Source organism: Nicotiana sylvestris, chromosome 5 (genome assembly GCF_000393655.2).
Source record: "Nicotiana sylvestris chromosome 5, ASM39365v2, whole genome shotgun sequence".
Classification (NCBI taxonomy): domain Eukaryota; kingdom Viridiplantae; phylum Streptophyta; class Magnoliopsida; order Solanales; family Solanaceae; genus Nicotiana; species Nicotiana sylvestris.
Window position 1 is genome coordinate 169,026,001 of NC_091061.1, and position 16,618 is coordinate 169,042,618.

Below are 16,618 nucleotides of genomic sequence, written 5' to 3' on the forward strand. Positions count from 1 at the left end.
TTGGTTTATTACTTTCATATTACTTGTTTAAAATGCCGCATTATAGATTACACTCTGTTTCTCCGTGATTTCTTATTCTTAGTCATTATTTATGCTTATTAATCACTGTGTCGGATACTCACATTACTCCCTACACCTTGCGTGCAGATCTAGGTGCATCTGAGGCTGAGTGAGGATTTTCAGTTGAGCAACGCGTATCCGAGAGCATCGAGGTAGCTGCGTGGCGTCCGCATCCCTGATATCTTCTTTCTATCCTTTTGTTTTATCCGCATTCCCTAGATTGATATGTATTAAGGTGATAAACTGGTATTAGAGGCTCAGAATTGTGACACCAGATCTATATGGGCTATGTAGTAGATTTATCATTTGAAACTCCGCCTATTTAACTCTGGTTTCAGACTTTTAATATGGTGTTTTGGTAATTTAATTGTGTTAGCTAATAATGAACTATATAAGAAATAGGTTGAGGTTGTTAATTGGTCAGGCTTGCCTAGCAGTGTGTTGGGCGCCATCACGACCGAGGTTGGGGTCGTGACAAGTTGGTATCAAAGCCTAGGTTACATAGGTCTCACAAGTCATGAGCCGGTTTAGTAGAGTCTCGCGGATCGGTATGGAGACGTCTATATTTATCATCGAGAGGCTGCAGAACCTCTAGGAAAAACTTCATATTCTTGAAATTCTTATCGTACGAATTTGTTAGTCCGAGTACTAAAACTTCTGTTATTCCATTCTCTCATAGATAGTGAGGACGTGAGCTACCGGACGAGGTGGACGACCAACAGTTCCACCCACTGAGGCCACCAGAGGCCGGGGACGCGATCGTGGACGTGGTAGAGGCAGAGCAGCGAGGTCAGCACCTGTTGATCCCCCAGCTACCCTGGATCTAGATCAGGCTCCAGCAGCACCAGTTCAGGCACCAGCTATGCCCATCGTGATTTCGGGTATTCAGGAGGCCTTGGCACAAATCTTATCAGTTTGCACTAGCCTGGCTCAGGCAGTTTCAGCCACTACCACAGCAGCTACTTCACAGGCCGAGAGAGGCAATCAGACCCCCGATGTTCGCACACCTAAGCAGGTAGTGCATGGACTACAGATGCCGGGGGTACCTCCATCTCATCCGGTTGCACCAGTTCAGGAGTTCATGGTACCAGTTATGCCGGATGATGAGCAGCATCGTCTTGAGAGGTTTGGTAGACTCCAGCCTCCGTTATTCAGTGGTGCTGAGGGCGAGGATGCCCAGGGTTTTCTTGACAAGTGTCAGCAGATGCTCCGTACAACAGGGATCCTTGAGTCTAGTGGTGTAGCATTTACCACCTTTCAGTTCTCTAGGGCTGCCTTTACTTGGTGGGAGGATTTTGAGAGGCGTAGGCCTGTCGATGCAGCACCCCTTTCTTGGCAGCAGTTCTCCGCTCTCTTTTTAGAGAAGTATGTATTGCAGTCCCATAAAGAGGAGTTGCGTAGGCAGTTTGAGTGGTTCATGCAGGGGGGTATGACCGTGACCCAGTTTGAGATGAGTTTTTTTGAGTTTGCTCGTCATGCCATTTGGATGATTCCGACAAATAGTGAGAGGATCAGAAGATTTGTGGATGACCTTAACTACCATCTCCGTATTCTGATGACTAGAGAGAGTATTGGGTGCTACGTTCGAGGAGGTGGTTGATATCACTCGTGAGATTGAGACGGTTCGTCGTAGGGAGCGAGAGGAGAGGGAGGCCAAGAGGCTTCGAGGATCGGGCAGTTACAGTGGAGCTCCGTCGAGGGGCCAGTCCCAGTATGGTAGAGGTCCTTATTTCAGGCCTACTCAGTCGGCCCGTCTAGAGTATCATGGGGCATCTTCAGGTCGTGTTCATCAAGGGTCCCAGCAGGGCCAGCCTTCATTCAGCGCCCTCCCAGATCAGAGTTCATCTCATGCCTCATCAGCTCAATGTTCTTCTACACCGAGTGCATCTGCTAGTCACTCCGGTGCAAGAGGTTCCCTTCAGTCCCCATCTCCAGCACAGGGTAGTTGTTATGAGTGCAGAGAGTTTGGACATATAAGGAGGCAGTGCCCTCGACTTCGTAATGGTCAGTTTCAGTAGAGGGGTCAGCCCTCGACTTATGCTGCAGTTACTTCACCACCTGCCCAGTCAGCTAGTGGTGGAGGTCAGGCAGCCAAGGGTCTCCCCAGAGGGGGAGGTCGATCATGCGGTGGCCAGGCTCGTTTCTATGCTATTCCAGGCAGGACAGATGCTATTGTTTCAGATGCTATCATTACAGGTATTGTTTCAGTCTGCCACAGAGATGCCTCAGTATTATTTAATCCTGGTTCCACCTATTCTTATGTGTCCTCATACTTTGCTCGTTATTTGGGTACTCCCCGTGAGTTTCTTGCTTTACCTGTTCATGTATCTACCCTGGTGGGCGATACTGTTGTTGTAGATCGTGTGTACCGGTCATGTGTGGTGACTATTGGGGGTCTGGAAACTCGAGTAGATCTATTGCTATTGAGCATGGTGGATTTTGATGTCATTTTGGGCATGTATTGGCTATCTCCGTGTCGTGCTATTCTAGACTGTCATACTAAGACAATCACTTTGGCTATGTCGGGTGTACCGCGGATCGAGTGGCGTGGTGTGACTGATTATGTTCCTTGTAGAGTGATATCTTTCTTGAAGGCCCAGCGCATGGTTGGGAAAGGTTGCCTTTCGTATCTAGCGTTTGTGAGAGATGTTGGAGCTGAGATTCCTAGTATTGATTCTGTCCCAGTTGTGAGGGATTTTCCCGATGTCTTTCTTGCAAACCTGTTGGGCATGCCATCGGACAAGGATATTGATTTTGGTATTGACCTGGTGCCGGGCACTCAGCCCATTTCTATTCCGCCGTATCGTATGGCACTAGTAAAGTTGGAAGGAATTGAAAGAGCAGCTTCAGAAACTCCTAGATAAGGGGTTCATTCGGCCTAGTGTGTCACCTTGGGGTGCGTCGATTTTGTTTGTGAAGAAGAAGGATGGCACGATGAGAATGTGCATTGATTATAGGAAATTGAACAAAGTAACAATTAAGAACAAGTATCATTTGCCTCACATTGATGATTTTTGATCATCTTCAGGGAGCGAGAGTGTTCTCCAAGATTGATCTCCATTCCGGTTATCACCAATTGAAGATCAGGGATTCAAATATTCTTAAGACTGCCTTCAGGACCAGATATGGTCATTATGAGTTTCTTGTGAAGGCTAACCAATGCCCCAACAACATTCATGCATTTGATGAACAGCGTGTTCCAGCCTTATCTGGATTCGTTCGTTATTGTATTCGTTAATGATATTCTGGTGTACTCGCATAGTCAGGAGGAGCACGCAGAGCATTTGAGAGTTGTGTTGCAGAGATTGAGGGAGGAGAAGCTTTATGCAAAATTCTCCAAGTGTGAGTTTTGGCTCAGTTTAGTGGCTTTCTTGGGACACGTGGTGTCCAGAGAGGGTATTCAGGTTGATCCAAAGAAGATAGAGACGGTTCAGAGTTGGCCTAGACCATCCTCAACCACAAAGATTCGTAGCTTTCTTGGGTTGGCAGGCTATTATCACCGGTTTGTTCAGGGATTCTCATCTATCACATCGCCCTTGACCAAGTTGACTCAGAAGGGTATTTCATTTGTATGGTTGGACGAGTATGAAGAGAGCTTTCAGAAGCTCAAGACAGCTTTGACCACAGCTCCAGTGTTGGTTTTGCCATCAGCTTCAGGTTCATATACCATGTATTGTGATGCTTCGAGTGTTGGGATTGGTTGTGTATTGATGTAGGAGGGTAGAGTTATTGCTTATGCTTCTCGTTAGTTGAAGCCCCATGAGAAGAACTACCCTGTTCATGATTTGGAGTTGGCTGCCATAGTTCATGCATTGAAGATTTGGAGGCATTATTTGTATGGTGTATCTTGTGAGATATTCACCGATCATCGCAATCTTCAATATTTGTTCAAGCAAAAGGATCTTAATTTGAGGCAGCAGAGATGGATGGAGTTGCTTAAGGATTATGATATCACCATATTGTATCATCCGGGAAAGGCCAATGTAGTGGCCGATGCATTGAGCTGAAAGACAGTGAGTATGGGGAGTTTGACATATATTCCAGTTGGGGAGAGACCTCTTGTAGTTGATGTTTAGGACTTGGCCAATCGGTTCGTGAGGTTGGATATTTCGAAGTCCAGTTGGGTGTTGTCATGTGTGGTTTCTCGGTCTTCCTTATATGATCGCATTAGTATGATGATCCGCATTTGCTTATCCTTAAGGAGAGGGTTCAGCATGATGATGCCAGAGATGTGACCATTGGTGACGATGGTGTGTTGAGGATGCAGGGCCGGATTTGTGCGCCCAATGTGGATGAGCTTAGAGAGTTGATTCTGGATGAGGCCCATAGCTCGCGGTATTCTATCCATCCGGGTGCCACGAAGATGTACTAGGATTTGAGGCAACACTATTAGTGGAGAAGAATGAAGAAAGATATTGTGGGATTTGTAGCTCGGTGTCTCAACTGTTAGCAGGTAAAATATGAGCATTAGAGACCAAGTGGCTTTCTTCAGCAGATGGTTATTCCCGAGTGGAAGTGGGAGAGGATCACTATGGACTTTGTGGTTGGACTTCCTCGGACTTTGAAGAAGTTTGATGCTATTTGGGTGATTGTGGATCAGCTGACCAAGTCTGCGCACTTCATCCCTGTGTGTACTACCTATTCTTCAGAGCGGTTGGCAGGGATTTATATCCGAGAGATTGTTCGGTTGCATGGTGTCCCGGTTTCCATCATCTCAGATAGAGGTACTCAGTTTACTTTCCAGTTTTGGAAATCTGTTCAGCAAGAGTTGGGTACTCAGGTGGAGTTGAGCATAGCTTTTCATCCTCAGACGGACGGACAGTCCGAGCGTACGATTCAGATATTGGAGGACATGTTGCGTGCTTGTGTTATTGACTTTGGAGGTTCATGGGATGAGTTTCTACCACTTGCAGAGTTTGCTTACAACAACAGCTACCAGTCGATTATTCAGATGGCTCTGTATGAGTCTTTGTACGGGAGGCAGTGTAGATCTCCAGTTGGTTGGTTCGAGCCCGGCGAGGCTAGACTATTGGGGACAGATTTGGTTCATGATGCCTTAGAGAAGGTGAAGGTGATTCAGGAGAGGCTTCATACAACGCAGTCGCGTCAGAAGAGTTATGCAGATCGAAAGGTTCGAGATGTGTCCTACATGGTCGGTGAGAAGTTCTTGCTGAAGGTTTCGCCCATGAAGGGTGTTATGAGGTTTGGGAAGAAAGGGAAGTTGAGTCCGCGGTTTATTGGGCCTTTTGAGGTGCTTCAGAGGATTAGGGAGGTGGCTTATGAGCTTGATTTGCCACCCAGCTTGTCGAGTGTGCATCCGGTATTTCATGTTTCTATGCTTCGGAAGTATATTGGGGATCCGTCTCATGTTTTGGATTTCAGCACGGTTCAGTTGGATAATGATTTGACCTATGATGTGGAGCCAGTAGCAATTTTGGGTCGTCAGGTTCGAAAGTTTAGGTCAAAGGATATAGTTTTAGTGAAAGTGCAGTAGAGAGGTCGGCCCGTGGAGGAGGCTACCTGGGAGACCGAGCGGGAGATGCAGAGCAGATATCCTCACCTGTTTGAGGCTTCAGGTATGTTTCTTGACTCGTTCGAGGACGAACGTTTGTTTAAGTTGGGGAGGATGTGACGACCTGGCCAGTCGTCTTATGAGTTACCCCTCCATTTCCCCCTATTTCAGCTTATTTATGCTTCGTTATCCGTGTTTTATGTGATCGGATTGATTAGTTCGAGTTCGGAGAGGATTTGGTAAGAAATGAGACACTTATTCTCTTTTAAGAAGGCTTAAGTTAGAAAAGTCAACTAGATGTTAACTTATGTGTTAGAAGGTTCGGAAGTGAGTTCCGAGGTTCGGTTAGCTTCGGGAGGTGATTTGTGACTTAGGAACGCGATTAGAATGAGTTTTAGAGTTGTAGAGAAGATTTAGGCTTAAATTGGCAAAGTTGATATTTTGGCGGTTCCGGTTGATAGGCTAGATTTTGATATAGGGGTCGGAATGGAATTCCGAGAGTGACAGTAGCTTCGTTGTGTCATTTGGGATGTGTGTGCAAAATTTTAGGTCATTCGGACGAGATTTGATAGACTTTTTGATCGAAAGCATAATTTAAGAGTTCTTGGAGTTCTTAGGCTTGAATTCCCTGTTAAATTAGTGATTTGATGTTGTTGTGAGCGTCCCGAGGTTTTGAACAAGTTTGAACGATGTCATGGGATGTGTTGGTGCAATTGGTTTGGAATTCCAGGAGTTCTGGGTAGGTTCCGGGATGTTTTAGGCCAAAATCATAGCTGTAGCAGGTCTAGAAGGGTTGCAGGCCTCGGAACCCACCCACGCGGACCGCACAAAAGGAAGTGCGGCCGCGGTGGTTTTGTGCGGATCACAGTGCTTTTGCGCGGACCGTGGTGGTTCTGTGTGGACCGCAGAGGCTGAGATATGAGGGGTACTCTATAAATACAAGGTTTTCGGTTTTATTTGATATTTTGACCTACAGAGCTCGGATTTTGGCGATTTTTTGAAGGTTTTTCAAGAAATTCATCGGGGTAAGTGATTGTAACTCAGATTTGGCTAGAGTACATGAATCTATCATTGAATTCATCATTTAATTTGTAATTTGGGAAGAAAATTGTGAAACCTTTCAAAAATATAAAATAATGATTTGAAGGACCAAATGATATCAGAATTGGATAATGTTGGTATCGTTAGACACGTGAGGGTATGAGGATTCCGAAAATGTAAATTTTACCCGATTCCGAGACGTGTGCCCGGGGCTCGAGTTTTGCTAATTTCGGGATTTTTGATATTTTTCGATTGTTTTCGCTTGGGCTTTGTCCCCTTAGCATATTGTGACGTATTCGCTCTGGTTTTGGTCAGATTCGATACGCGAGGAGGCCGATTTGAGAGGCAAGGGCATAGCGAGTTAGAGCTTTAGCCGGTTCGAGGTGAGTAATGAATGTAAATGATGTCCTGAGGGTTTAAAACCCCGGTTTGCACATCATAGTGCTATATTGAGGTGAGACACGCGCTTGATGATGAGCGTGGGGTCGTTTACTATTGGGGATTATGACTTGGTCTGTCCCGAGTGATGCTTTTACCGCGTATTTTGGTTGCAACCTATTTGTTCTCATCAATGTTTGAACTGACTGCCATATTTGGGCTTCGTGCCAATTATTTGAGTCCTCCGGGGAGTTTTATTACTATTTCCTCATTGTTTTGACTTACTACTTGAACTCAGTTGTATCGTTTTCCACTGTTTTATAACTCAGCCACTTTTTACTTGGTTTTGATACTAAAATGATATATTAAATGATGTTTTGGGCTGAGAACTACTGTTTTACTAATGTCAGAGGGGCTTATATGATTTCTGGACTGATTACGGCCAAGGGCCAGATGTAAGGATACTATGGGATCGGGTTGTGCACCGCAGCAGTGTTACACTGATATGGATATCAGGTCGAGGGCCTGGATTTGATGCCACAAGATGGCTTGATATTGCGCTTGGGCCGTAAGGGGCCCCTACCGGAGTCTGCACACCCCTAGTGAGCGCCGTCGACAATAAATGTATGGATCGGGCTGCACGCCGCAGCGAGTACTATAGGGTATCGTTCTATGTGTTGATTTTCTTTATATGTCTATTACTTAACTGCTTATTTGTTGTAGCATTTCCATTGGTTTATTGCTTTTATATTACTTGTTTAAAATGCCGCATTATAGATTACTCTATGTTTCTCCGTGATTTCATATTCTCAGTCATTATTTATGCTTATTACTCACTGGGTTGGAGTACTCACATTACTCTCTGCACCTTGCGTGTAGATCCAGGTGCATCTGAGGCTGAGTGAGGATTTTCAGTTGAGCAGCGCGTATCCGGGAGCATCGAGGTAGCTGCATGGCGTCCGCAACCCTGATCTCTTCTTTCTATCCTTTTGTTTTATCCGCATTCCCTAGATTGATATGTATTAAGGTGATAAACTGGTATTAGAGGCTCAGACTTGTGACACCGGATCTATATGGGCTATGCAGTAGTAGTTTTATCATTTGAAACTCCGCCTATTTAACTCTGATTTCAGACTTTTAATATGGTGTTTTGGTAATTTAACTGTGTTAGCTAATAATGAACTATATAAAAAATAGGTTGAGGTTGTTAATTGGTTAGGCTTTCCTAGCAGTGTGTTGGCGCCATCACGACCGGGGTTGGGGTCGTGACAGCAACATAAAGGTCCTATCCTTATTCAGTTGCCCGAAGACGATATATTTAATTAGGATCTGGTAGATGCACAGAGTCAGGAAGATGATAGTGATTATGACAACAATACTGATAAGTTTGGAAATGATACACCCTTTCTTGATGAGGGTGATGAGGATAAGGAAACACACTTTGCTGATGAGAATGAGAATGAGCAGCCTGATTTGACGAGGGAGCATGATGCCACCAATGAGCATACTCCATATATGCAGACTCAACCTACCATTAGACCCAGAGTGTATGAGTCCCTGTGCCCTTACATTTAAGGGAAATTCCCTACCTTGATCAGTTATCTAGTATGTCGGATGTGGATACTCTCACAAGGGATCTTGATGACATTCGGACAACAATGTGGGATGAATCTAGACCAATGGAGCAGTCAAAGAATATGTTGTTTGCTAAAAAAGCGCGCCTGTGCGAATTTACAGCATAAAACTCTATCGTGAGATCGAGGTTCATGAATCAACCCCATACGTATATAAGTTTATTTGTCGTAGATGGTTTCAAGGTTATAAGTGGATGCTACGTACGAGAAAGTTGAAAACCAATATGTGGATGGTGGGGAAATACATTAGCAACCACACTTGTGATATGTCAATGGGAGTCATTTTAACTTGAATGTTGACTTGATTTCTCTTGTCTTGATTCCACATATTGAATTGTCCGTAAGGTACAATATTAAAGAGTGTATAATATCGGTCCACCAGGTATATAGTTATACAATTACCAAAAGAAAGGTATTTCTCGGGAGTAAACATGTGTTTGAGATTGTTTATGGTAATTGGGATAAGCCATTTACTGATCTACCCAAGTACATTGCAGCTTTGCAACACTTTAACCCCAGGACTGTTGTTGAATGAAATCTTGAGCAGAATCGGAAATACCAGAATACATATTCAGATATATGTTTTGGGTATTTAAACCAGCCATTGATAGTTTTGTGCATTGTCGGCCGGTAATCTCCATAGACGGCACACATGTTTATGGAAAGCATGATATTAAGATGTTGATTGCCATTGCAGTATATGCTAATGGAAGTGTATTTCCCCTCGCATTTGCTATTTGTGCCAATGAAATTCAAGAGACATGGACATGGTTTTTGAACCACTTGAAGGAGCATGTTGTCAGACAACGTTCAGGTATTTGTCTAATATCTGATCGGTGTGATGGGAGTTTAAGTCTTGTACAGACTTTGGATGCATGGAAGGAACCATTTGTCTACCACAGTTACTGTGTTAGGCACTTGAAGACCAATTTCCACTTATCCGATCAAGAGCTTACATGATTTAATGTGGATGTCTTCAATAGATCATCAAGAGTGTAAATTCAGGATGCGAATGGAATTGATTAGGCAGTAAGACTCAGGAGCTTATTATTGGTTGATGCAATATGAGCTTGATAAGTGGACTTTGCATAAGGATGGTGGCAGAAGATGATGAATTTTGACTAAAATATGTCAGAGTCTTTCAACGGGTTGGATTGCCTATCACTGTTATGGTGCAGATGTCATTCAAGTAGATGGCGAAGAGGTTTGTTGGAAGATCCTGAAGTGCATCATCCTTGTTGGAAAGCGGTATTCAATCTATGCCACATCCGATGAAACTATTTGAAAAATATAGGGAGCGAGCATAATGGCCTACATATTTGCAATATTACAACGAGCGAAATATTTCTGAAGTTTGCACTAGTATGCATCAAAATCACGGTAATAATACCTATGCCCATCAACGAATCCAGCAGATTATTTTCGTTTGAAAAATGGTTGATCTATCACTTGCCATTCTCACATGCCATGAAATGCTTTTAACATGATGGTTTTGCTGCGACGAGGTACGTTGATAAAGAATATAGTGTTGTTGCATATGTAAATACCTATAACGGCCATTTCCAACCAGAGGGTGCTGAGCATTATTGACCGTCGGAACTATTTAAAATGGTGTGTAACAAGGATTATGCGCGTCGCCGGCAAGTACAAAAAAGAACTTGGACACGGAACTAAATGGATGTTGGTGATACCGTTTATGCGTGTAAATCTGGTATATGTTCCCAAACAAGACATGATTGCAGTAAATGCCCTTTAGTCGGTTTGAAAAGCAGTGGTAATTCAGCTCCTGGTGGCAGTTCATCCAATGTGCCCAATTTTCAAGGATAAACTTAATGATTTGTTGTAGTATATTTTGTTGTACTAAATGTCTGTAATGGTGCTGCTGTCAATATTTATGAAATAAATTAAGTTTCCAATAGCCTCAAATACTGACAATTAACATTGAAGATTCAATGCAATAATTAAAATAACTTCATGAAATAAATAACGATTTTCATTTGCTATTATCGTCACTGCCTGACACTATTCATTGTCATTATCTTCATTTTCTTCGTCAACATCTTGTACGCATCCGTCCGGACTGAGGGCATTGATACACATTTCTCGTATTTCATCACTATCATCAATAAGACCACTTGCTTGATTTCTACAATAATATGGGACTGAAGAGTAGGAGTGTACATGGACCAGGTTGGTTCGATTTTTATTAAAACGAAACCAAACCAACTATATCGGTTTGGATTGGTTCAGTTTTGTCGGATTCTTCCGGTTTTTTGAATTTTTTTGTTACATGAATAATATGTCAATCTTACTTTATTACATTTTCGATAAGTAAATATATATTTAATAAAAATTAAAAAAAAATTGACAAACATATGGTCTATTAAAATATTCTTATGGGAGAATTTTTTTAGTAGCACATGATAGTTATTTTTTTTAGTTGTCTGACAATAACTCTTCGTTGATGTACACTTTCAAGGTTAATCGAATTTAGTAATTAAATATATAAAATCAATATGATACTTAAATAATGATATGTTCTATTTAACTTCAATTATCGAAATACCACTTTAAATTCGAAAAAGATATAAGAATTTAATAGATCTTGATATACATTATATATGAATATGGACGAATAAAGAGATTGACGCATTTCAATAACACTTGACAAGAAAGTGATCATACAACACATTATTTAAAGTTAATAAAAATGCAGCACTTCATATTCTATTAAATATTACATCCCATAAGAGAATCCCAAATTATTTCTATACACTTTTTAAAGAAAATTCTATATAAAGTCTTAAAATTATATATAAATATTATATATTTATATCTCGGTTTAGTTCGGATTTTTTTACTCAATACCAAACCAAATCAAACCAAACCTCATTGGATTTTTTAATTGGTTTGGTGCGATTTTTCGATTCGGTTTGTATACCCCTACTGAAGAGTATGCCCGAGTGGAACTGAAATTTTGGAGCTTCAATTACTCCAATTTTGAATTTAAAAAAAAGAAAGAGATATCTCATTCAAGTTTTACACTAAGCTTTTGATATATGTGTTCGGAGGATATTCAATATAATCAAACAAGAATTACTAATTGCTTCGATTTTGAATTATTCGGAGAATGCAATATCTTATATATATATATATATATATATATATATATATATATAAGAGAGAGAGAGAGAGAGAGACAATAAAACCTAATTTTTTCCCTTCACTCAAAGAGGTAAATACAGTCTCAATAGAGATATGTAATCCAAACAATGTATAGTAATACACAAAGGAGTCAAAAATTAAAGCTGATTATAATATTTCAGTGAGCATCCAATAAACAAAAAGTCAATTGAGTGTTTTTGGTTTAGCAACTTTATGTTAAAGGTGGTGAGCACCGACAACCTTAAAAGACTGGTCCGCCACTGCTTAATTATTACAATATAACACTGTTGGGACCAAACACACACGCAAGTATACGTGGTCGTCAAGTAATAAAGTGATTTGAAAGCCGGATGTCGAACTCATAGAGATATTTTTTTATTAATCTAAACCGATATAATTGGTTTGGTTTGGTTCTAATAAAAATCGAACCAACCCGGTCAATTAATTGTCCAAAATATTTAAGAGTGATATTTTTCTATTAATCTACTATTGCAGAAATTAAACAAATAACAACTAAATTACCAAGAATGTGATTTTGTATGACAAGATTTACTTCAGAGGAGATGGAAATTCCAGGGTTGTGGTTGGTTTATCAATCCTATTAAGTTTAATAACTACACTCGTTAATCCAGATTATCTATGATTGCTAATTAACCGGATCATTTATATGAATAGCATGTTCCCACAATACTACTCGTCTGCCCACAAAATATCAATCCTATATTCCTATGGTATTGAATATATCATGAACAGATATAATACGTTATTTAATTAAGCAAGACTGTTAGGTATATTCCTATCCTAATCGAGAAATCTTCCCCCGAGCCACGGGTTCAGAAACAAGCTCCCCTAATTCTACTCTAATCTAAACACGGCTTTTCCAAGCATAGCATAGATAGTAGAGTGAATTGGTAGCTACAACAATTCACAAGTTAAAACTAGAATTAAAGAAACAACCATAAGATGATAATCCAAATTAATGAGGATGTAATTAATAAACGATAATAGTAATGTCAACAACAACCCTAGAACTTAGAGTGCTTAGCCACTCATGTTCGTAGTGACTATTTTTCAAGTATATTGCATAAACAAATTACAAAGAAAAGAAAAAGGGATGAAGAACTCTATGATTTTCTCCTCCAAAAGTTGTCCATGTGATGTCTTTGCCTCCGGTCGCAAAAACTCCTTCAAAGTGGCGTTTTTAGGTCTATTTATATGATTAGGACAAGACCTAAATATGTAGGTCAAATCCTAGTCAAGCCGGAAAATGAATTAAGTCTTCAAAACTCGGACTGGACCTCGCCCTAGGCCTGGCGTCGCCAGCCTAACGCCAGCTTCAGCCTGGTCTTATCCTTGCAGCGCCAGCCTAACGCCAGCCTCAATCTGGCCTTTGCTTTGCAGCGCCAGCCTAATGCCAGCTTCAGCTTGGCCTTTGGCTGGCCTCGCCAGGCTAAAGCCTGGTTAAGCTGGCCTTTGCCTGGCCTCGCCAGGCTAAAGCCTGGTTAAGCTGGCCTTTGCATGGCCTCACCTTTTCACTGTTCTCGAGCATACTTTCAACGTTTAAGTATTCCTTTTGCTTTTCTTTCATCTCCAATTTACCTACACATAAAATAAACTCCGTTACGCCTAAATAAAGTGTAATTTATCATTAGAGCATGTAAAAAGCAAGGCACATAATATACTAAACTATGAAATTATAGCCCCACATCAAACACTGTAATGTGAATAAACATTAATGATCCACACCTTCTTTACCACTAACACTGTAATGTGAATAAACATTAATGATCCACACCTTCTTTACCACTAATTCTATGGTAAGTCGATAACTATAAACATCACATTGTCTCCATCAATGGAGAGCTGTTATGTTGAAGATTGATGTATCAAATTACAGCTCATGTTGTTAGGAAATGTCCAATGGGATATGATATATTATAATAACTCATGTTCTAGTCTAGCACTTAAGAAGTTTGTTGAAAGGGTCCCAAATTAAACTCTCTCTACTTTCCTTTTTTAGACCCCCGTTTTCTGTGGTAGTAATTTTTGTGTCAGAAGAGTCTTTCATCCCCCTCTAAATCAGTGATGGAGCTAGAATTATTATTAAATATAGTCAAAATATAAAAAAATAAATACACAAAAAATTCAAGGACATTCAAAATATAGTAGTAGTAGTAGTAGTAGTATATATATATATATATATATATATATATATATAAATTACCTAACTATAAATTAATATTTTCGGCGAAGGGATATCGATTAACACCTCTTAGACAAAAATGGCTTCGCCACTTCTCCCAACACCCAAGCAGATAGACGGGTAACTTTCAGTGTCAAGGCAAAAGATCTGACTTCAAAATCTCTTAACTTGCTATGTGTCTGCAACTAGTATTCTAAGCTAGCATTTGGACATAGATTTGATTGAAACTTGAAAAAAGAGTTTTTGAAGTTGTGTTAAAAAATAATTGTTGAAAGTTGAAATTGTGTTTGGACATGCATTTTACTCGAAGTTGAGTTTTGTGAGTGGAAGAAAAAAGTGCACCCAAAAACTGTCCTAAACCAATTTTTGAGAACTTAAAAATTTTTAAAATTTTTTCCCCCAAAACATAATCATATTTCATAAATAAACAATATTTTTAAAATTTGGTTGATTACAAGCCAAACGAGAGCTTAGCTCTCGTGAAATTTGGTTGATTACGAGTTCATTTTGTTCGTTTTTAAACTTTGAATAGCTAGTGACATTTGTATAAACCGATTCTCATCCTATGGTTGCAATATCCAATGCATTACTGGTGTCGCACGGTTAATATATTTCACATATAATCACTGAAGTTTATTCGTTATAAGAAGTTATCTAAAAAAAATGTCACATAAAAGTAATTGAACTAAACAAAGATCATAACTGTGTCTGACTTTAGAATAAGGGTGGCATGTGGGCCGGTTAGGCCCGACCCGGCCCAAGCATGCAAGCCCAAATGGGTGGTGGGCCTAACCGGGCCTAACCGGGCCTAACCGGATAGAACTGGGACCAGGTGGGGGTGACCTGGAAGTGGGCTGCTCCCATGATTGAGGCCCGCGAGATCGAGACCGTTTCGGCCCGGAACCGGCTGGGAAGTGGGCTGGTTCGGTTGGTCCTAAACGGGCCCAACGACTATTTTTTTAAAAAAATCTGCCAAATATGGCCGTTTCTACCCGTTATGGCATTTAAAAAATAGCATTTTTACCTGCCAAAATAGCTGTTGGCTATTTATAAAATAGCCATTTAACCTCCTCCCCCTCCCTCCCAACTTTATTTTATCCCCAAACTTTTTATAATTATACTTTTTCCCTATTTCAACTATATAAATACCCCTCATTCTTTCATTTTTCTCACAAAATCATCAATCTCTCTCAATTTGAAGTATTAAATGTAAACTTTAATTTGCAAGTTTGATACCGAGTTCATCTTAATATATATATATATAAGAAATTGCTTTAGATAAAAAAAAATTTGAAAAAAGGCTCAGCCCACTTAGCCCGGGACCATTAGTTAGTGGTCCCGGTCCCGGGCCGGTTCCTACAAAAAAAGCCCACGAAACTCGGAACCACGTAGGACCGGCCCACGAAGCTCAGGCCCACTTAGGATCGGCTCACGAGGCCCGTTTAGGCCCGAGCCTGGCCCACATTACACCCCTGCTTTAGAACTTTAAATACCAGCAGTTAACATTGGTTTCTTCAAAATTTTACACATTCTTATGGCTGGGTTGCTCTTAGTCAAATATTTTGCAAAAATTCTACGTAGTTACCAAAAATGACACTAATTTTTGAAATCGGAAAGAGTAATATAATATGAGATACTTATTTACATTCATCGATTTGATACAAACATGAGAAGCTGAGTAAGTTTTGTTTAGTGTATGTTTGCTTCTTATTGGTGAAGGAAATCATCTTATATTAACCTAATTTGTGGTCCTAAAACATTACTAGTAAGTGGCCGTCACAATTGATTGAATGCGATATATGAAAATGGCATTAATTAGACTATTTAACAGTATAGTTGGGCTTTGTCCCTCAACTCATTATATCTAATTAAATTCAACAACTGAAAGTTCCTTGTCTTCACTATACAACCATGTGCCATTGAAAGTGAAGTCACATATTGTCTTTTGTACGTAAAAGTTCTCTTTTTTTGTTATGATTTTTTCTTGTGTAAATGATAATGTAACCAATTTTAAGAGTAATATTGAAGGAAGTTCATCTTTTTGTTAAACGTGAGAAAATAAATGTTGCAAAGATATGGATTTTGAAGGAACAAGGATTTTAATCATCTACTCCTTCCATTTTTAATTTATGTGATATACTCCGACGCTATAATGCGTTTAAAAAATAAATGAAAGTAATAAAAATTTATGATCTTAAATATATTATAAAATTTGTCTTGCTAAAACACTTTTTGAAACTTGTGGGCAATGACGTTGTAGTCTTAAACGTACCATAATATTTATCTAATGATAAAAAATTTCAATAAGGATAAATGAAATTTGCATCATCATCAATAACAACAACAACAACAACAACAAAACCAAGTTGACTGCCACAAGTGGGGTGTGGAAGGGTACACAGACATTATCCCTACCTGGGAGATGTAGAGATGCTATTCCGATAGACTCTCGGTTCAAGAAAATGCAAAGAAACAATAGAACAAGCAATAATAACAACAAAGACCAAAAAGATAATACCAGTAATCTAAGAACAAGAAAAATAGATGACAGAAAACCAGGAAACCGAAGCTAAATCAGTCAAATTTATATCAAATATAAAAATATGTGGCTCTTTTTCAAACGGA

General features: G+C 40.2%; 1 protein-coding gene and 1 pseudogene across 1 annotated transcript; both read left to right on the top strand.

Moving 5' to 3' along the window:
* The first annotated feature begins 1,093 nt into the window (after positions 1-1,093).
* Positions 1,094-8,733, top strand: LOC138869641 (uncharacterized; annotated as a pseudogene).
* Positions 8,734-9,204: 471 nt separating this feature from the next.
* Positions 9,205-9,585, top strand: LOC138869642 (uncharacterized). The gene has a single exon (XM_070147275.1). It carries the CDS (start codon positions 9,205-9,207, stop codon positions 9,583-9,585), a length of 381 nt encoding a protein of 126 aa, XP_070003376.1.
* Positions 9,586-16,618: the final 7,033 nt, after the last annotated feature.